The 15,261-nt window shown below is 44.9% G+C and overlaps 1 protein-coding gene across 5 annotated transcripts in view; it reads right to left on the reverse strand.

The window, feature by feature from the left end:
* GDPD5 (glycerophosphodiester phosphodiesterase domain containing 5) overlaps positions 1 to 15,261 on the reverse strand; it is a 160,914-nt gene that overhangs the window by 21,214 nt on the left and 124,439 nt on the right. For all 5 annotated transcript variants that reach the window (XM_035560465.2, XM_035560469.2, XM_035560467.2 and 2 more), the window contains 3 exons: positions 13,349 to 13,447; positions 12,189 to 12,282; positions 8,404 to 8,549 (listed from right to left, as the gene is read on the reverse strand). In XM_035560465.2, coding sequence (XP_035416358.1) covers positions 8,404 to 8,549; positions 12,189 to 12,282; positions 13,349 to 13,447 — 339 coding nt within the window. The remainder of the gene's footprint in view (positions 1 to 8,403; positions 8,550 to 12,188; positions 12,283 to 13,348; positions 13,448 to 15,261) is intronic.

Genomic DNA, 15,261 nt, shown 5'->3' on the forward strand with positions numbered 1-15,261 from the left:
ATATGTAAGGACCATTCATTTTCTTGTTAACTGAGCAACTTAAACACCCAGGTCAGCAAAGCTTTGGGGTAAAATAACCCAACCACACACTCTGTCCTGAAACAGCAGCAGCACAACCTTTATATAGATACAGCATCTCTCTACTGAATTCCCCTGGCTCAAACCACACATCAATACCGGTTCATTTTTCTGTTTGTTCAACAAAAAGCAACACGGAGGCGTGTTATCTTCCCTGAAAAGGCTCCTGATCAATGCCTGAGTTGTCTATGAGAAGGTGAGAGGCATCACCCCCATCACACCCTCTCGCACAGCCCAGTGCTGGGTCACACCAGGACAGGCTAGGAGAGATTTTTGCAGCATTTTTGCACGATGCCCAGAGCTGTCAGCAGGGAGCAGCAGCCCCATAAAGATCCCAGCCAGGCAGACCTGCTCCATCTCCTTGGGTTGCTTTCAGCATCTCGGGTTTCGTCCCGAAGTTGCTCGGGTTTCTTCAGGATGAGCACGCACTGCAAGGTGATCGGCTGGGTGCAGAGCAATGCTCGATGTTTGCTCTCAGACTGCAGCAGCCACAAGGAAACAAAGCAGGCAGCGTTCAAACCAGAGCCAGCTGAGGATGAGAAGCCAAAGGGCGATGGAAGACCACCAGCCCAAGTCAGGAAAGGCTGGTGGGTGGATGCAACCCAAGTCGCAGCTCAGGAGGTGATTCCGCATCAAGCAGCAACCCTCTGAGCAGCCTCATCAGGGATGTGAATGTACCAGGAACAGAAAAGCAAAGTGTATTGAGTTGTAAATCATCTCTTGGGCTAAGGGAGACTGGAGAGGACAGGTTGAACTACCTCCACTAAGCAATCGATGTTGAAGCCTTCAACAAGGGTAGGACAAAGAGGAATGACACTGCTGTTACCCACCTACGCAATTACGAGCTCACATTGCACAAAGCAGGGCTAAAGAGGGCATACAAGCCTGGCCAGAACATATTCTCCCTCTACAAAAGGTGGCCAAGGTCTTATGTCTTACCTAGGCACCAAATTCTGGCACAGCAGAGTCCTAATCCAGAAAGGACACTGGCTGTTGTTGCCTCTGAAGTGTATTTTGTGTGTTTTTCAGGGCCAGGATCAGTTGGGCACCAGCCCTCCTGGGTTGCAGCTGGTTGGAGATGCAGAGCAAGCTTTAACCTAAATGGTGGGGAAGTCACAGCCTGCACTGCTGGAGGCACTATTGGAAGGAAACCGAGCAAAACAGATCTGAGGAAGCAAGTTTATACACATGAGCCTTCATCACCCTCCTCATCAGACTGGGGAAAAGTGAGCTTGGACAGAGCCAAGACTGCATACAGAAGTGATGGATGAAAGCCACATAGAAACAAACAAACAAAAAAAAAAAACAGTATTTTGGGGATAGGATTTCAGTATATCAGACCGGATAATTTTGGCCACATAAAGACAGCAGTGACATTCATGCATCTTAAATGCAGTGCTATAAAACACTGCAGTGATCTAAAAACTGACACTGAGTTTCAAGATTTGGTGCACCATGACTGTCCCATCCTCAAAAAGATGCCACGGAGCCTGACCCAATGGAGAGAAGATCCCAGCCACAGGAGTGGAATATTCCCCTCCTGCCCCTACAGAGCTTGCAGACCAAACTTTGCTTGTTAAGAAGGGCAAAACTTAGCTGAACACCATCAGGGCTGCATGCAGCTGGTCAGATATGAGGCTCATCCATTCCTTTCCCAGGAACTTGATCCCCAAACGCAAGCTAGATGAACTCACAAAACTTCATGCTGATTCACGTTGAGTTTTGCAGCTGTGCAGAGGAAACAGTGCTTGAAATTATTCCACAAACAGGCTGGCACTTCAGATCTGACCATGAAAACGCACACTTCAGAGCTGTAACGTCACCTCCATCACGACACCACTAGACGTGAAGAGCATCATCCTGAAGAGCGTCACAGATGGGTGAACATCCCTGGCTGCTCTGAATCAGCAAGCAGCACGGATGTCAGCAGAAGTGCCCTCTGCAATGCCATGCCCCACGATAGCAGGTGCTGGGTAGCCTCTGTAACACCACAGTGCTCTTAATCAAGTTCACACTCCCTACAGTGTGAGTTTGTTGTGAACAGGGAGAATCAGTAACAAATATTTCCATCATTCTTGCCTGCATCTGTCTCTTTCCAAGAAAGATGGAAGTAAAAAAAACATCAGACTGTTTAGTACAGAGATGTCTAAACGGGACAATTGCTGGTGCAAGATGTTTTTTGCTTAGTGCTGATTTAGTGTTTTACAGCAAAACTGCAATAAATAAATACATAATCTTTCTGTTTGCATTACCCTCTCTCCCTCCAGTTTGTTTTTTGGCTCTCCTCCTTGTACAATACAGTCAAGCAAATTACATCTAAAACAACCCAAATCCAGGTTTGCAGTGACCCACTGCAACTGGACACAAACCATTTCTTAAGAAGCCAGCATTGAAGTGAAGGAAGCCCTTGGGCACGTGGCAAGGATTTCACCCCAAAATCCATCCTACAAACCATGCCAACATCCCCTGAAAGCCACAGCTTCTAAAAGCTTCTTTGCACTTGGTTTGATGGGCTCATCCCTTGCAAAAAAAATCAGCCTGCTATTCATATTTTACTGCTAGGGAGACGCAGCAGGTAATTTCTAGAAAATTGCCCATGAATGAACCTATTTTTGACTATTTTTGTTCTCGGAAGTCAATTGAAAGTGCTTTCAAATGGAGCAATGAAGTCAGGAGCTTTGGACCTTCCTTAACAAATATTGGGAAAGTATGCTAGTTAGCACTACACTCTATTTTCCCTCTAACAGCCAGCTTGCCAGGACTTAAAACATAAGTAAATAAATCATTGTATCATTTGCATGTTAGAGAGGCTAACAAAGAAGCTTGCACCCGAGAAGTAAATTTCAAGAAGTAAATTTGTTCCAAACCATACCTGCAGCTATAGCAAGCTCTAAGGATATTTTTCATCCATTTCATCATTTTAAAATTCATTTTGATTTCTTCCTTCCCTTTCATCTCCTCATAAGCCAATAACTGGACTAAAAAAGTAAAGCATGATTACAATGATAGCTGAGAATTGGAGTTTTCCTTGCCATAAAAAGATGCTCTTTGGAAGTTCCCTTTGTGGGGCTAAGCCTGAGATCTGTCAGTACGTCGGCTTTCAGGATTAGGTCCCACTATGCCAGCTCACTAGGAGGCAATAACAATACCGTTTAAAAAAATATGCATCTTTAATCCCCAGGAATTCAAGGTATTCTAGAGAACATCCATATCCAGCATTTCTGGAAACATCACAACTAGACTGAAAAGTAGTGAAGTAAAATAAAGAAAAAATAAAATATTGCCTTGGACAACAGGATAGGATTTTAAGCAAAAAGCCATTGGAGATTTAATAACTAGGCATACAGCAATCATGAGGTCTAATCTTGCATAACATGCTAGCGCTGAAGCTTGATTTAATGAAAGACTGCCTAATCATATATAGAATGGTTTCAATGAACACAAGCCTTTCTCCAGGCCTGACAGAAGACACGAATTGTGATTGTTGCTATTAGTTGGAGCAGTGGACAGGTTACTTGGCCATATCTAACAGCTGGGGGTGCATAAAGCATACAGCAAAGATGTATTGATTTCAGCAGCACAAGCAGAACAAACTGAACCATTTCAGTTTGAGCCCTTAAAAACCAAAGCCATCCCAATTAGGTGCCTGCAAAGTTTTGGTATCCAAGTTTAAAATGAAATAAAGGCCCTCCAACACACCTAAACCAACAAAAAAAAAAGCAATAAAAAAAATCACCAGATCTTCTTTAGCTCAACAAGACTCTCAATAAGCCACAGTTCCAACCAAAAGTCATAGAATGGCTTGGGTTGGAAGGGACCTTAAAGATCATCCAACTCCAATCCCCTGCCATGGACAGGGATGCCACCCACTAGATCAGGGTGGCCAAGGCACCATCCAGCCTGGCCTTGAACACCTCCAGGGATGGGGGCAAATCTTCACTATCAATAGTTGATACTACAAGATGACAAAAACAGCATCTCAGAAATGCCAGTATGTTGGAGGCTTCACCTTCAGGTGTGATAAAAAACAACACTCCACGTGTGCAAGGACGCATTTGCTGGAATTTTCCTGGGACCACTACAGTGTGCTCCCTGCCAAGGCAAAACATCCCCCTGCAACACCCCAAAAGACAAATCATAAGCACAATTAAACACTGGCTCCCCAAAGCACTATGTCCCAACAATGGGTATTTTTCCATTCCGAACTTGTGCAAAGCCCGTGAGTCAGCACTGCCCAAAAATGCTCTTCCCTGCACAGTGCCTGTGCACGGCGCCGAGACAGCTGCTGCCTGCCAAGAAGGAAGGAGGTCGACGGCATGCAAGCCCCACGTGCTTCGCAGCATGCAGACAGATGTTGAGACAGCGCTGTTGAGACATGCCAAAAACCAGCTGTCTGGGTGGCTTGCCAAAAGCATTTATTTCCATGCTATTTGTAGCCTCCAGCTCTGAAATCAGGAGCCGTTCTTGCCTCCGACATGCTTGGACAATTTCCACAGGTTTAGCCCTGATTTGTTTTCTTTCTTTCTTTCTTTCTATTTAAAAAAAAAAAAAAAAAAAAAAAAAAAAGAACTTTTTTGGCCACAGTAATAGGAGGTGAATTTCTAGGCTTCATGCAGTTTCTAAGGAAGACAGGTACAGCTGAAATAAGTTCTTAATGTTATTAATCTTTTGGGTGACTTACCTACAATTTGAGACCAAAGATCATCATGATGAGCCTAATTTTTCTCCTAAGGAATTAGGAGACCAGGAATTAAGGACTAAATTAGGATTAGGAATTAAGGACTAAGCCTAAAATCAAATATGATTCAACATCATGAAGAGCACCTTCTTCAGATCCCAAACCCAAAGACAAATTGCCTCAACTCCCAGCACCTTGTGAGAAGAACCATCTGGGAGAAGACTTCAAAGACACAAACAGCAGTAGAAGCTGGTGACCTACTGGATGAAGTTCCTCATTTGCCTATTAGAGTTGGTCCCAGTTTCTACCTCCCACCCTTGTTTCGGCTCATCCTCAGCACAGGCAGCACACTAAACATCAGAAAGAGAAGACAAAGCCATTGGCATTGAAGACAGAACACAACAGACTGATGAAAGAAGAATAAACCAAGACCAAAGACACCAGACACCTGCTCATAAAACCATCTGACGTGCTTAACCTATTAACATGAATGCGTTGCAGAGCCCCCATCTCATGTTTCAGACCTGGGTGTCAGATAATTCTTCCTCCCATCAGGACAAGACCCCTTCAAACTAATAGGGATGAAGTGAGGTCTGGTGCCCTCAATGCCCAGCACACCGCTGCCACAGTCCTTTTGCTGTCCTGATGGGACTCCAGGTGGACAGAAACAGACCTGGAGGCTGAATAGTTAACTTCAGAAGAGCCCCTGAAAAGAAACTAATTGATTAAATGCCTGCTAGAAGAAGGGGCTTTTAGTTAGCACCCTGATGGGAAAAGACATTTAGCACAGCGAAAAGTGGGGATGACTGGTGACATTTAGGTAATAGAGGGTAGAAGGAGTTATGCAGAAGAGCATTTCTAGTGATAAATTAAAGCACATGGGGGGGAAAGGATGATACCAAAGAGACATTTTTTTTGGAGGAGCACCAGGTGTCAGCCATTGTGGAGCCTGTATCTCTCCCGTACTGCAAAAAGCCACGCTTCATCTAGGTGCTGATGCCAGGATGCTTTCCAATTTTCTCTCGCTTCTTAAAATGCAAGGACATTTTCCTGCACTGGTGTTTTGAGACAATTTATATGAGCCATATGGCCTCTGTTCCTCGCTTTTTTCCTCCACAGAACAAGGACAGCAGTTGAATTGCACTCAGATGCTGCGAATTACACTCTCAGAAATCCTAAAGAGAGGAAAGAAGAGAGACGGGCTGTGTGCACGCATGGAGGCCAGCAGGCTCTAGAGTACAAGTGAAGTTCATTGCCCCTCTATGAGAAGCAGTCTGCATACACTGATGAGCCAACATGCCAGGTACTGTAGCCCTCAGGAAGCACGTGTATATGGGCTTTCCTGGGAAACTCTCCATTTCACCACCTTTTGCCACATATGCCACATGCCATCACTCCAACAAATCCTTTACTCAAGGACAACAAGCATCTTCAGCCATCCCATGGATCCCCTACTCATCAGAACAGCACTCAGCTATGTGTTTCTTTCTAGCAGAAGAGCACTGGTCATGCAAATGCAGCATTACATACCCAGTCCTGCCAGACTGGTGAAACAGCCAGCTATCAGGCTGCACCGGAGAGCACAGCTCCCAAGTCAATTTGTCTTGCTTCAGGAGATTTGAAAGAAGCATTGCATTGCTATTTATCATCTCCAGTCCCACTAGATGCAGTATCACCTCAGGAACCAAACTCCCAGGATCCAGACTTTTGATCTTGATATTGCCCAAGGGAAGATGTCTGTGTCCCACAACTCAGACTCTTCTCTCAGTTATTTCCTTCTCCCCAGCTCCACTTGGCCATCTCTTCAAACACCTACATAGTAAGTAGCCTCGTGAAAACCTGACTCTGTTAGCAGAAATGCCTTTTGGCAAGGCTTCAGAATCATGAGTTTCCAAGCAGACATGAAGACTTGCACTATATATACTAGATGAAGCTTTTCAAAGTCAAGGTGACATTTGATAAAGTGAAAAGCTGGGCATTGATGGAAGTACAGAAGAACATTTTGACCTCCTCTATCTGGTTCTCATCCTTCTTCTTTGCCGTTCGAGGGCACAGCCAGAGCACACTCCCTACACATATGGCAAAGATAAAGGAGTCACGTAAGCCTACTGCCAATGCACGATGAGACACGCAGGCAGCTGTTGGAGGTTGGAGCAAGGTTTGACAGTATATATACATATATATATATATATATATATACACACACACACACTGTCAGGACTGTTTGTTGGCTCCAAGGAAGAATATGAAGCAAACCAAAGTACCGAGTCTCTGCTAAGAATCTTGTTCCAGGTAAGACATGCTGAGTTTTTTGTTAACTAGTTTAATCTGGAGAACAGAAAGATTTTGTCTGCTGCTGTTTGGTATCTTTAGATGGCTACAGGGGGGTGCACAGGCCTAGAAACCCTACAGGAAGAAAGTCTAACAAATTTTTGTGGTTTCCTGTCACGCAGAAAGCATGCAGAGACCAGGTTCTCACACAGCCTTCTGGCCTTCAAAGTTGGTACAAACTCAGCAGGACAGGAAAAAAAAATATTTGTCATGCCCAGAACTTCATTCCATCACCCACAGAAACAATACGGTTAGAAGAGCAAATCAAGTTGGCAATTCAAGGGATTTCTTAAAGAAAGAAATCATTAAAAAGAGAGAACTGAAATGAAATACTTCTGGGTCATGGTAGATGTTAATCTCTCCTAGGCAGCTCCCAGTGCACTCTAGGACTTGGAGAGGAGCTCAAGCACACTCCAGCCTGCCAAATAGGTTTCTGACAACCTGTAGAGATTTTTTTTCTTTTGGTTGTAAGCAGAAAAGTTAGTTGGATGCCTAAAAAGAACATTTGCAAGGCCAGTGGCAACACTGCAGTGTGCCATCTTGTATGAGATCAATTAACCAGCAAAGAGAAATGGAAGCCCATGAGCAGAAGCACCTAAAGTGCAGACCCAGACCAGTGTATCCAAAAACCACAGGAGAGCTTCATCTAAGCCCAGAGCTGTGCCCACACCAACAAGCCCCATCTTTAGCCCGAACACGACCAGAAATGTTGGAGGAGAAAGGACTACTGCACTATGATTTCAAGGTCTGCCCAGAGACAGGTGACAGAACTGTTTCATCACCTCACTCTGTCTCACGATGATCTGCAATGCAAGAGTACAGTGCAGTCATGTAGGGTCAAGCACAGCTCCCTTGTTTTTTTGTTTCTGCAGATTACCACATACCCAAGGCATCTTGCTGGGAGTTGAATTTAATCGCTACTGGTGACATCCTGCAAAGGACACAAAGCCCAAGCCTTAAGGTCTACAAATCACAAATTTCTGCTTCAGCTCAAGAGCCAAGCCAGCAGAGGAAAAAAATAAAATAATAAATAAACAACACCCAAACAAAGAGAAGAACCAACATACAGAGAAATACAATGGCACAGAACCCCCTGAACAAGGCAAGGACTGTCCTTTTGCTTGTAAGGCATCCAGCACAGCCAGGCCATGCCTTGACTTGGGGTTCACGTCCTGCTGTATCCACCACAGCAATTCTAGCCAAGAGGGCTGCCTCCAAGTGCCAAATATATTTTCCTGAGAGCAGTCTGGAGACCACCAGGCCCAGTACCATATTTTAGGCAGGCACCACAGCACGATTAACACGAAGCCACTCACCATTGGTGCTCCACGGTGACCTATGATGGCTGGCTTTGGGCCCAGAACCTTCTTCTCCATTATGCAAGGGGACGAGATGGTGAGGGGGACAAGGTAAAGTGCAACTACGACCGCGAGGTATGCAGTGAACATCAGCATCTGAGAAGCTGGAGTGGAAAGATAGAGGAAGATGGTGAGGACATCGGTCATGAACTCATCCTACCACAGGAGCAAAGTCAAGAGACCTTCCTCCTCCAGAGGGGAGACCAGTCTGCAGCCACTGCTCCTAGAACAACAGGGTTCTTGTTTAGGGAAAAACATAATTTATTAAAAAAGAAAATCTCTTTGGACTAGTCAAGTTCCGCAGGAGGTTTCATTTGGTACCCAATTTTTGGGTAGACCTGTGTGGAGCCAGGAGTTGGACTCGATGATCCTTACGGGTCCCTTCCCAACTCGGGATATTCTGTGATTCTATGATTTCAATTTATGTTGGGGAAACAAAAAGTTAAACAAGCTGCTTAAAAGCCCCAGCCATACAGCCCCAAACCTGCTGATTTCTAGCTCTACAGGCAGGCCAGCACCAAGTTTTGCCCTTTCCGACAGCAGGAACAGGGCACTCACTAAATAATAGTAAATATAGTAAATTAATAAATAATAACAAAATAAATAATATCTGCAAATCGTGGCACCATGGTGCACTTCACATCACCTGGGTTTATACTGATCATTCACCAACACCACCTGTTTCAGCCAGGGTAAAGGTACTTTAACAACTTCTGCCAGGAGAACTGAGTTCATTTGCAGTGATGTTTTACTAATTACAATGGGCACATTTGAATGAATCCCTTGGGTTGTGATGGTGCTGCACTCCCCGGGGTCTCTGCAAGCAGCTGCATTACAGAATTCTCACAGCCCAGAGTCCCTGGGAATATTTCAAAGGTGCTGACAGCACAACACAAGCACCCCTTGTCCACAGCAAATGCATATTCCTTAAAAAGAACAGCAGGCACCTTTGAACTCCCCAGATATTTAGATTTAATTGAATACACAGGTATTAAAGCAAAAGTTGCTTTTTGGTTCTCTGTTCTTTTAACATTTTTTAACTCATTAAGGCTTTGGAACTTGAGGGAGAGCCTCCAAAAAATTAAACATGTATTTGCAATGAACACAAGATAGGAAAAGGTTGTTTTTGTGTTTGTTTTTTTTAAACAGGAAGGTCAGCCCAACCCAGCTATGGTCCTGACCGCAACTGATCTGGTTTCAACACACAAATCAACTGCTTTTAGAGTCCAGCACCTAACAGCCTCATTCAAGCATGTTCCTACAAGCCAGGATGTAACACTAGTAACTTTGCCAGTTAATTTTTCCTCCTCTCTCTGGCAGAGATGTCAATCACCCACAGAGCACTCAAGGAACTGAATGGCTTGCGTTACTGGCATTAAAACCACCAGAAGGACATAGGAGGTGATCCCAGTTCTTGTGCACCCTAGGAACACCACACACCAGCAAGGCAATCGGGCAGATTTTGAAAAGTCCCAGGCTGTGCAAAGAATCTGGTCCCTTCCTGCAGTTTAGGGATTAAGCAGCTTAGATTCAGACCAAAGAAATGCATGGGCTTGAATTATCTTTTGATCATTGGCCTGCAGGTTCAAGGAAACGATGCCCCAATATGCATCATTACAAAAATGGTCCATGAAAACTACACCGAGCCATACATTCAGGGCAATTGAGACAATGCACACACACACACAAAAAAAAATTAAATACAGACAAAGTACTTGCTGTTAACATGGGCTGCCCAGGGAAGTGGTTGAGTCACCATCCCTGGAGGTATTTAAAAGACGTTTAGATGTAGAGCTTAGTGATATGGTTTAGTGGAGGACTTGTTCGTGTCAGGTCATAGGTTGGACTAGGTGATCTTGGAGGTCTCTTCCAACCTAAATGATTCTGTGATTCTGTAACTTGGCAATTAGATAGTCTGTTTAGAAGAAGGTCTCCTGGTGACCACCCAAGCTAAGTAAGCAGGACAGATCTCCCATTTTGTGCAACATGAAAGTCCCAATGACAATTTTTGATGCATGCCTTCTTGCTCTACTCCTCCTGCTTTAAGCTCACTGTTCTTTATCTGACCTCAGAAACAAGCGTTGAGAACAACCTACAATTATTTTATTTTTTAAACTACTAGAGTCATTCAAGAAGCATCAATTCTGCAGGACTGAAAAACACCTAGATGTTAACTTTTTAATTCAGAAGGCTAAAAGAAAAAAAAGGGGGAGGGGAGGCAATTTACTCAGGAAAAAAAAAAAAGCCAAATGCTGAAGAGTATCAGACGCCTCAAAGGAAGAACGAGAACATACTGCTGCAGCAATGACTCTAGCTGCACCAGTTATTTCCAAAAGACTGAGTGAAATACTATTTTCCCATTATAAGGGACTGTATGTTCTCAGAGATTTCACTTTTCTTTTTTTTAAACACCACCATGTCAAACATATCTGCACCAAGAAGTATATGAACTCATCCATATATTTTTCACAAGTAAAACGACCCTGAAAGAAACAGGGAGTTTTAAGAGCCAATGATACAGGTGAGATGCATGGTCTTCTTTCAAAGATTAAAAAAGAAATCGGGAGCAGAAGAAGAAAAGCAAAACAGCTTCCTTATGTATTAAAAAAACTCAGGGAATGCAACTGCAAGAGAAAAGATATGAAGAATTCAGGAGCACATGCACTCTCTGCTCTAGGTGCAACCACAAATCCTCCCCCAGCTGGCAGCCTAATTACATGCTAGGAAGTATTTAAGAACCACCAGGTACAGCTTTTTTGGCATATTTATAAATTAAGGCAGAACAATTCTTTCTTTGAAAGGTCTCTCTGGATATCAAATCTTTCAATCCCCAGTCACCATCTCTAGACATCACTTCCTCATGCTGAACACACGCTTCTTGGAAGCCTTTCACAAGTGCTGCCAAATCCTTCCAGGGCTTGTATTTTCCTACAGGTTAAATACCAATTAAAATCATTGTTCTGCAGCTGGCACAAGTGTCTGAGGACATCCACAGACACCCTTAGGAAAAACACCCCTGCGGGTACAGAAGGAGCAAATTATTTCCCAAGAAAACCCGAAGGAAGAGCCCAGGCTTGAGAGAGCCCCTGGCAATGAGGTGGGGAAGGGGAAATCAGGAGAACTTGTTTCAGTGGATGGGCTCAACAACCAAAAGAGCTGGGTTCAGCGTGACCTTCAACATTTCACACATTTCAGAAGCACCTAACCACCAGGGGGGTCAGAAAGCCTCAGCTAGTGAGGATTTCAAGCAGCACCTAGAAATGCAGGTAGAATCATAGAATCATTAAGGTTGGAAAAGCCCTCCAGGATGATCTGGCCCAACCATCAGCCTACCACCAATGTCACCCACTAAACCTTGCAGAACATTGCACGTTAACTGGAGAGGATGCAATTATGTATTGTAATGAGGATTAGGGGAAGTCTAGGTGCTTTTATTCATTGCATCATTGAGAATGGCCCTTTCACCTCCAGCTGGGCTGTGGTTCCAACAGCAAAGCATCAGCTGTGGGATCTGGGTGCATCCCCAGACCAGCTTCAGCCTGGTTCCTCTGTGAGAACATCCACCTCCCCAGTGCAGCTGAGCTGGAGGTTGCTGACCACCTTGGAAGGGAGCCTGGAGGGGCCAGCCCTGGCTTCTGCTGGCTGGATCCAACACCATGACAGCCACCCACCAGCCCCTGACCACCACACAAGGACAGAAGTGGTCTACAGGGTGAGAGAAGAGGTGCCCAGCAGGTACTCACTGGCTTTCTCCGTTCGTGCAAACTGCCCCGCTATCAACCACGACAGGGCTGTGACCGCCGCAAGCGCTCCTATGTGCAGGAAAGGGGCTGTGGCCTGCAGGACACAAGAATAGGAGAGAAGAAAATGATTAAACATCCCAAAAAGCTCCAAATTCACTCATCTTGCAGGCTCCATAGGACATCAGATGATTCTGTTTTGAGTTGGATTTTGCAATATTCCTGCTTCAGCCTACTGCATCTGTTTTGGATCTCTTCTTCCAAATCCCGCTGTTGCCTTTAGCACTCAAACCACTATGAAGAAAAAGCAGGAAAGTTCTAAACCCCTTCCAGGGGAAGAGCTCACCCCATAATATCTCAAAATATATTTGATATAGGCCCCCTTAGACACCACACAATTTTAGGTAAGGCTTTTGGTGCCACTAAGTTTAACATTTCTTGTAGTCCAACTGAATATGTTGGACTGGACATCACCATGGAGTATCACCATGAGAGAAAGTTTGAGATAGGCCCTCTGAGTCATGCTTCTGCTCTCCAACTGCCTGCCTATATCTTTAAAAAGCAAGGAAAAAAAGGAAAACACTTCTGAGAAATGTTAGTCACTTGCGTGAAGGCTATTTTTCCCCCCATATTTGCATACTACCAAATAAGAAGCAGTAATCACCAGTAAAACCTCAAGCCTTTCATGGGCAAAATATTTTTCATACAACTTTTTGAGGAAGAGAAAAGAAGGAAGAGAGAGCAAGTCTATCAAGAAATTCAGTTCTTAACTATTTTCCTCTAAACAGCCCTGCAGCATACCACGAGTCTTTCTTAAAAAAGGACTCGAGCACACAAGTTCCATTATTTTTTAGATATATATACACTTATACACAGGGCAAAAATAAACTTAGAGAAGCACTCCCATGGTGCTGGGAAAAGCCAGAGACACTCCAGAAGTGGACACCATGCCCTGAGCACTGCTGGCCACACCAAGATCATGGATTTTTCCAAGTGGAATTGCTCTCGCCCTCCAGCAGCTTCAAGTCGCCCCCAGCTTCAGAATTTCCACCTCTAACCCTGCAGCCAAGCCCTGGTTTGATTTTAAAGGAAAAAGCCCAGGAGACAGAAACAGAGTGATCACTTTTGTCCCCACCCAGAGAAGCATCCCGCACACAACTTACTTGCAGTGAAATAAATACCATCTCCCATTCGTCGTCCCAAAGCTGTGCTATCGATGACATGGTCACCACGGTAGTTATCAAGGTCGTCATCAGGCCAATCTGAAACAAATGCGAGAGTATTTACTTACTGGAGCCTTTGTATTGTTATTATAGCAGTTTTACAGATCGGGAAATGGAGAAAGAAAACTTTTTGCATGTAACAAATGGCAATTTAAATAGAGAGTGGGCTCTGCCAAGATCCTGTGCACCTGTGATGCACCAGTGCTATGGAATGTTGCTGGATTTCACCCAGCTTGCCCCTCCAACAGTTCCGTTCAGGAATAAACCTTGGACACTCCCAGCAGACAATGAAAATTGCTCTTCAGCAAAGGGTGAACGTGCACAGGCAAGGATGTGCATCTCCATCACAAAGTGGTCATCATCCCCGCGATGGTTCAGCACAACTTTGTGCATGGATGTGACTTCACTTGGGTTTGAAATGGAAACAGCTGTGTGGTCAGCATCCAAGCCACGTTGACAGAGCAGTGACAACAGATATTACAGCAAGAGAAGAGGCTCTGGATGATGCAGTGGCTGAGCTGAGATGGCAGGATGAGCCCCAGTTCATCAGCAACCTCCCCTAGCCCTCCCTGCCATCTCCACGTGGAAACACTCAGAAGTCTGAGCACAGCAGTCAAAAAGGAAACGTTGCCTCCAGTTAGAAGGTAAAAAGTTCATCACAATCTGCCTCAGAAATAACTCCTCCTGTAAAGATCTGAGGGACTAAATCTGGGCTGTCTGTCAAAAAATAGTTCTCCATCCTCCGCCTCTCCGTCTGGTATCTCAGCCTCTGCTGTGCTGCGTGCCTGCTGGATCCAAAGGATGCTGCTGCTCTGCCTCCCAGTCCCACATACTGTCTACATCTGAAATCTGTGCAGGAGACTCAGGCAGAAAAGGCCAACTGATACACAGCAATGAATTGGTCATCTAGTTCGTACAGGACATCTCTAGACTAGTTTCAGATTTTCTTAATACCCTAGACAAATAAAAACCCTGCATCCTCAAACATTTAAAGAAATCAGCTTGGTATGTAAGGACAGGATTTCTCTATGTAGTTTAGCACTCCTGCCATTCCTTTCCTGGCTTCCCTCAGAGATCTGCCAACAGCACGGTAGGTGTCCGTGGGACTGCAGTGCTTTACCCTCAGCCTCCACCTTTGGGGGAACACGAGCAAAACACATGGGGCCACGAGATCTGGCTGCTCCCCACTGAAAAGGACCCACAAGCCAAGACGCTGCTTGCAAACCATGTACTACCCATCTCTGCATGTACTTACCTATTTAAAAGACATCCCCAGCTCCCTTAGAGCCACACTATTTCAAGAGTTCTCCTCATTAAGGGCTCCGAGTAACCAAAGCACAAAGCAATGCACATCGACAACTTATTTTGCCATGGGACTTGTATGCAACAGTTGTTCTGTTCCCCCATCCTGCAGTCAGACCTCTGGGCCCCCTGCCACAGCCTAACACCAGCACACAACATGATCCAGTCTACTTTTCATCCATTTTTATCCCCCAAAGCTGAACTCCTAACTCAGTGGCAATGGAAGATTTTGCCAACTAGATTTCGCCAACTGGATTTCCTCAGAACACATCAAATTGCCCATGATGTTGCTGCCCTGCACAGCACAGGGCTGTCAGACCACAAGTCCATCTCCATTTCATCATCTTCTCCCATCAGCTCTGATTTATCGCTTCTTCCCCTCCCCTGTGCAGCTCCAGCTCATCTTACAATCCTCAGATCTTTCTGCACAGGAGGAAGTTGGAAGGAATCGTGCTGTCTGCACATATCGGCCTTTCCCACGTGCTTTAATTTGGTTTTGAAGGTAACTCAGCATGGCTACAGGGAGAATATTAACTTATTCCAGCCTCTTG

The sequence above is a fragment of the Cygnus atratus genome, chromosome 1, assembly GCF_013377495.2.
Source record: "Cygnus atratus isolate AKBS03 ecotype Queensland, Australia chromosome 1, CAtr_DNAZoo_HiC_assembly, whole genome shotgun sequence".
Classification (NCBI taxonomy): Eukaryota; Metazoa; Chordata; class Aves; order Anseriformes; family Anatidae; genus Cygnus; species Cygnus atratus.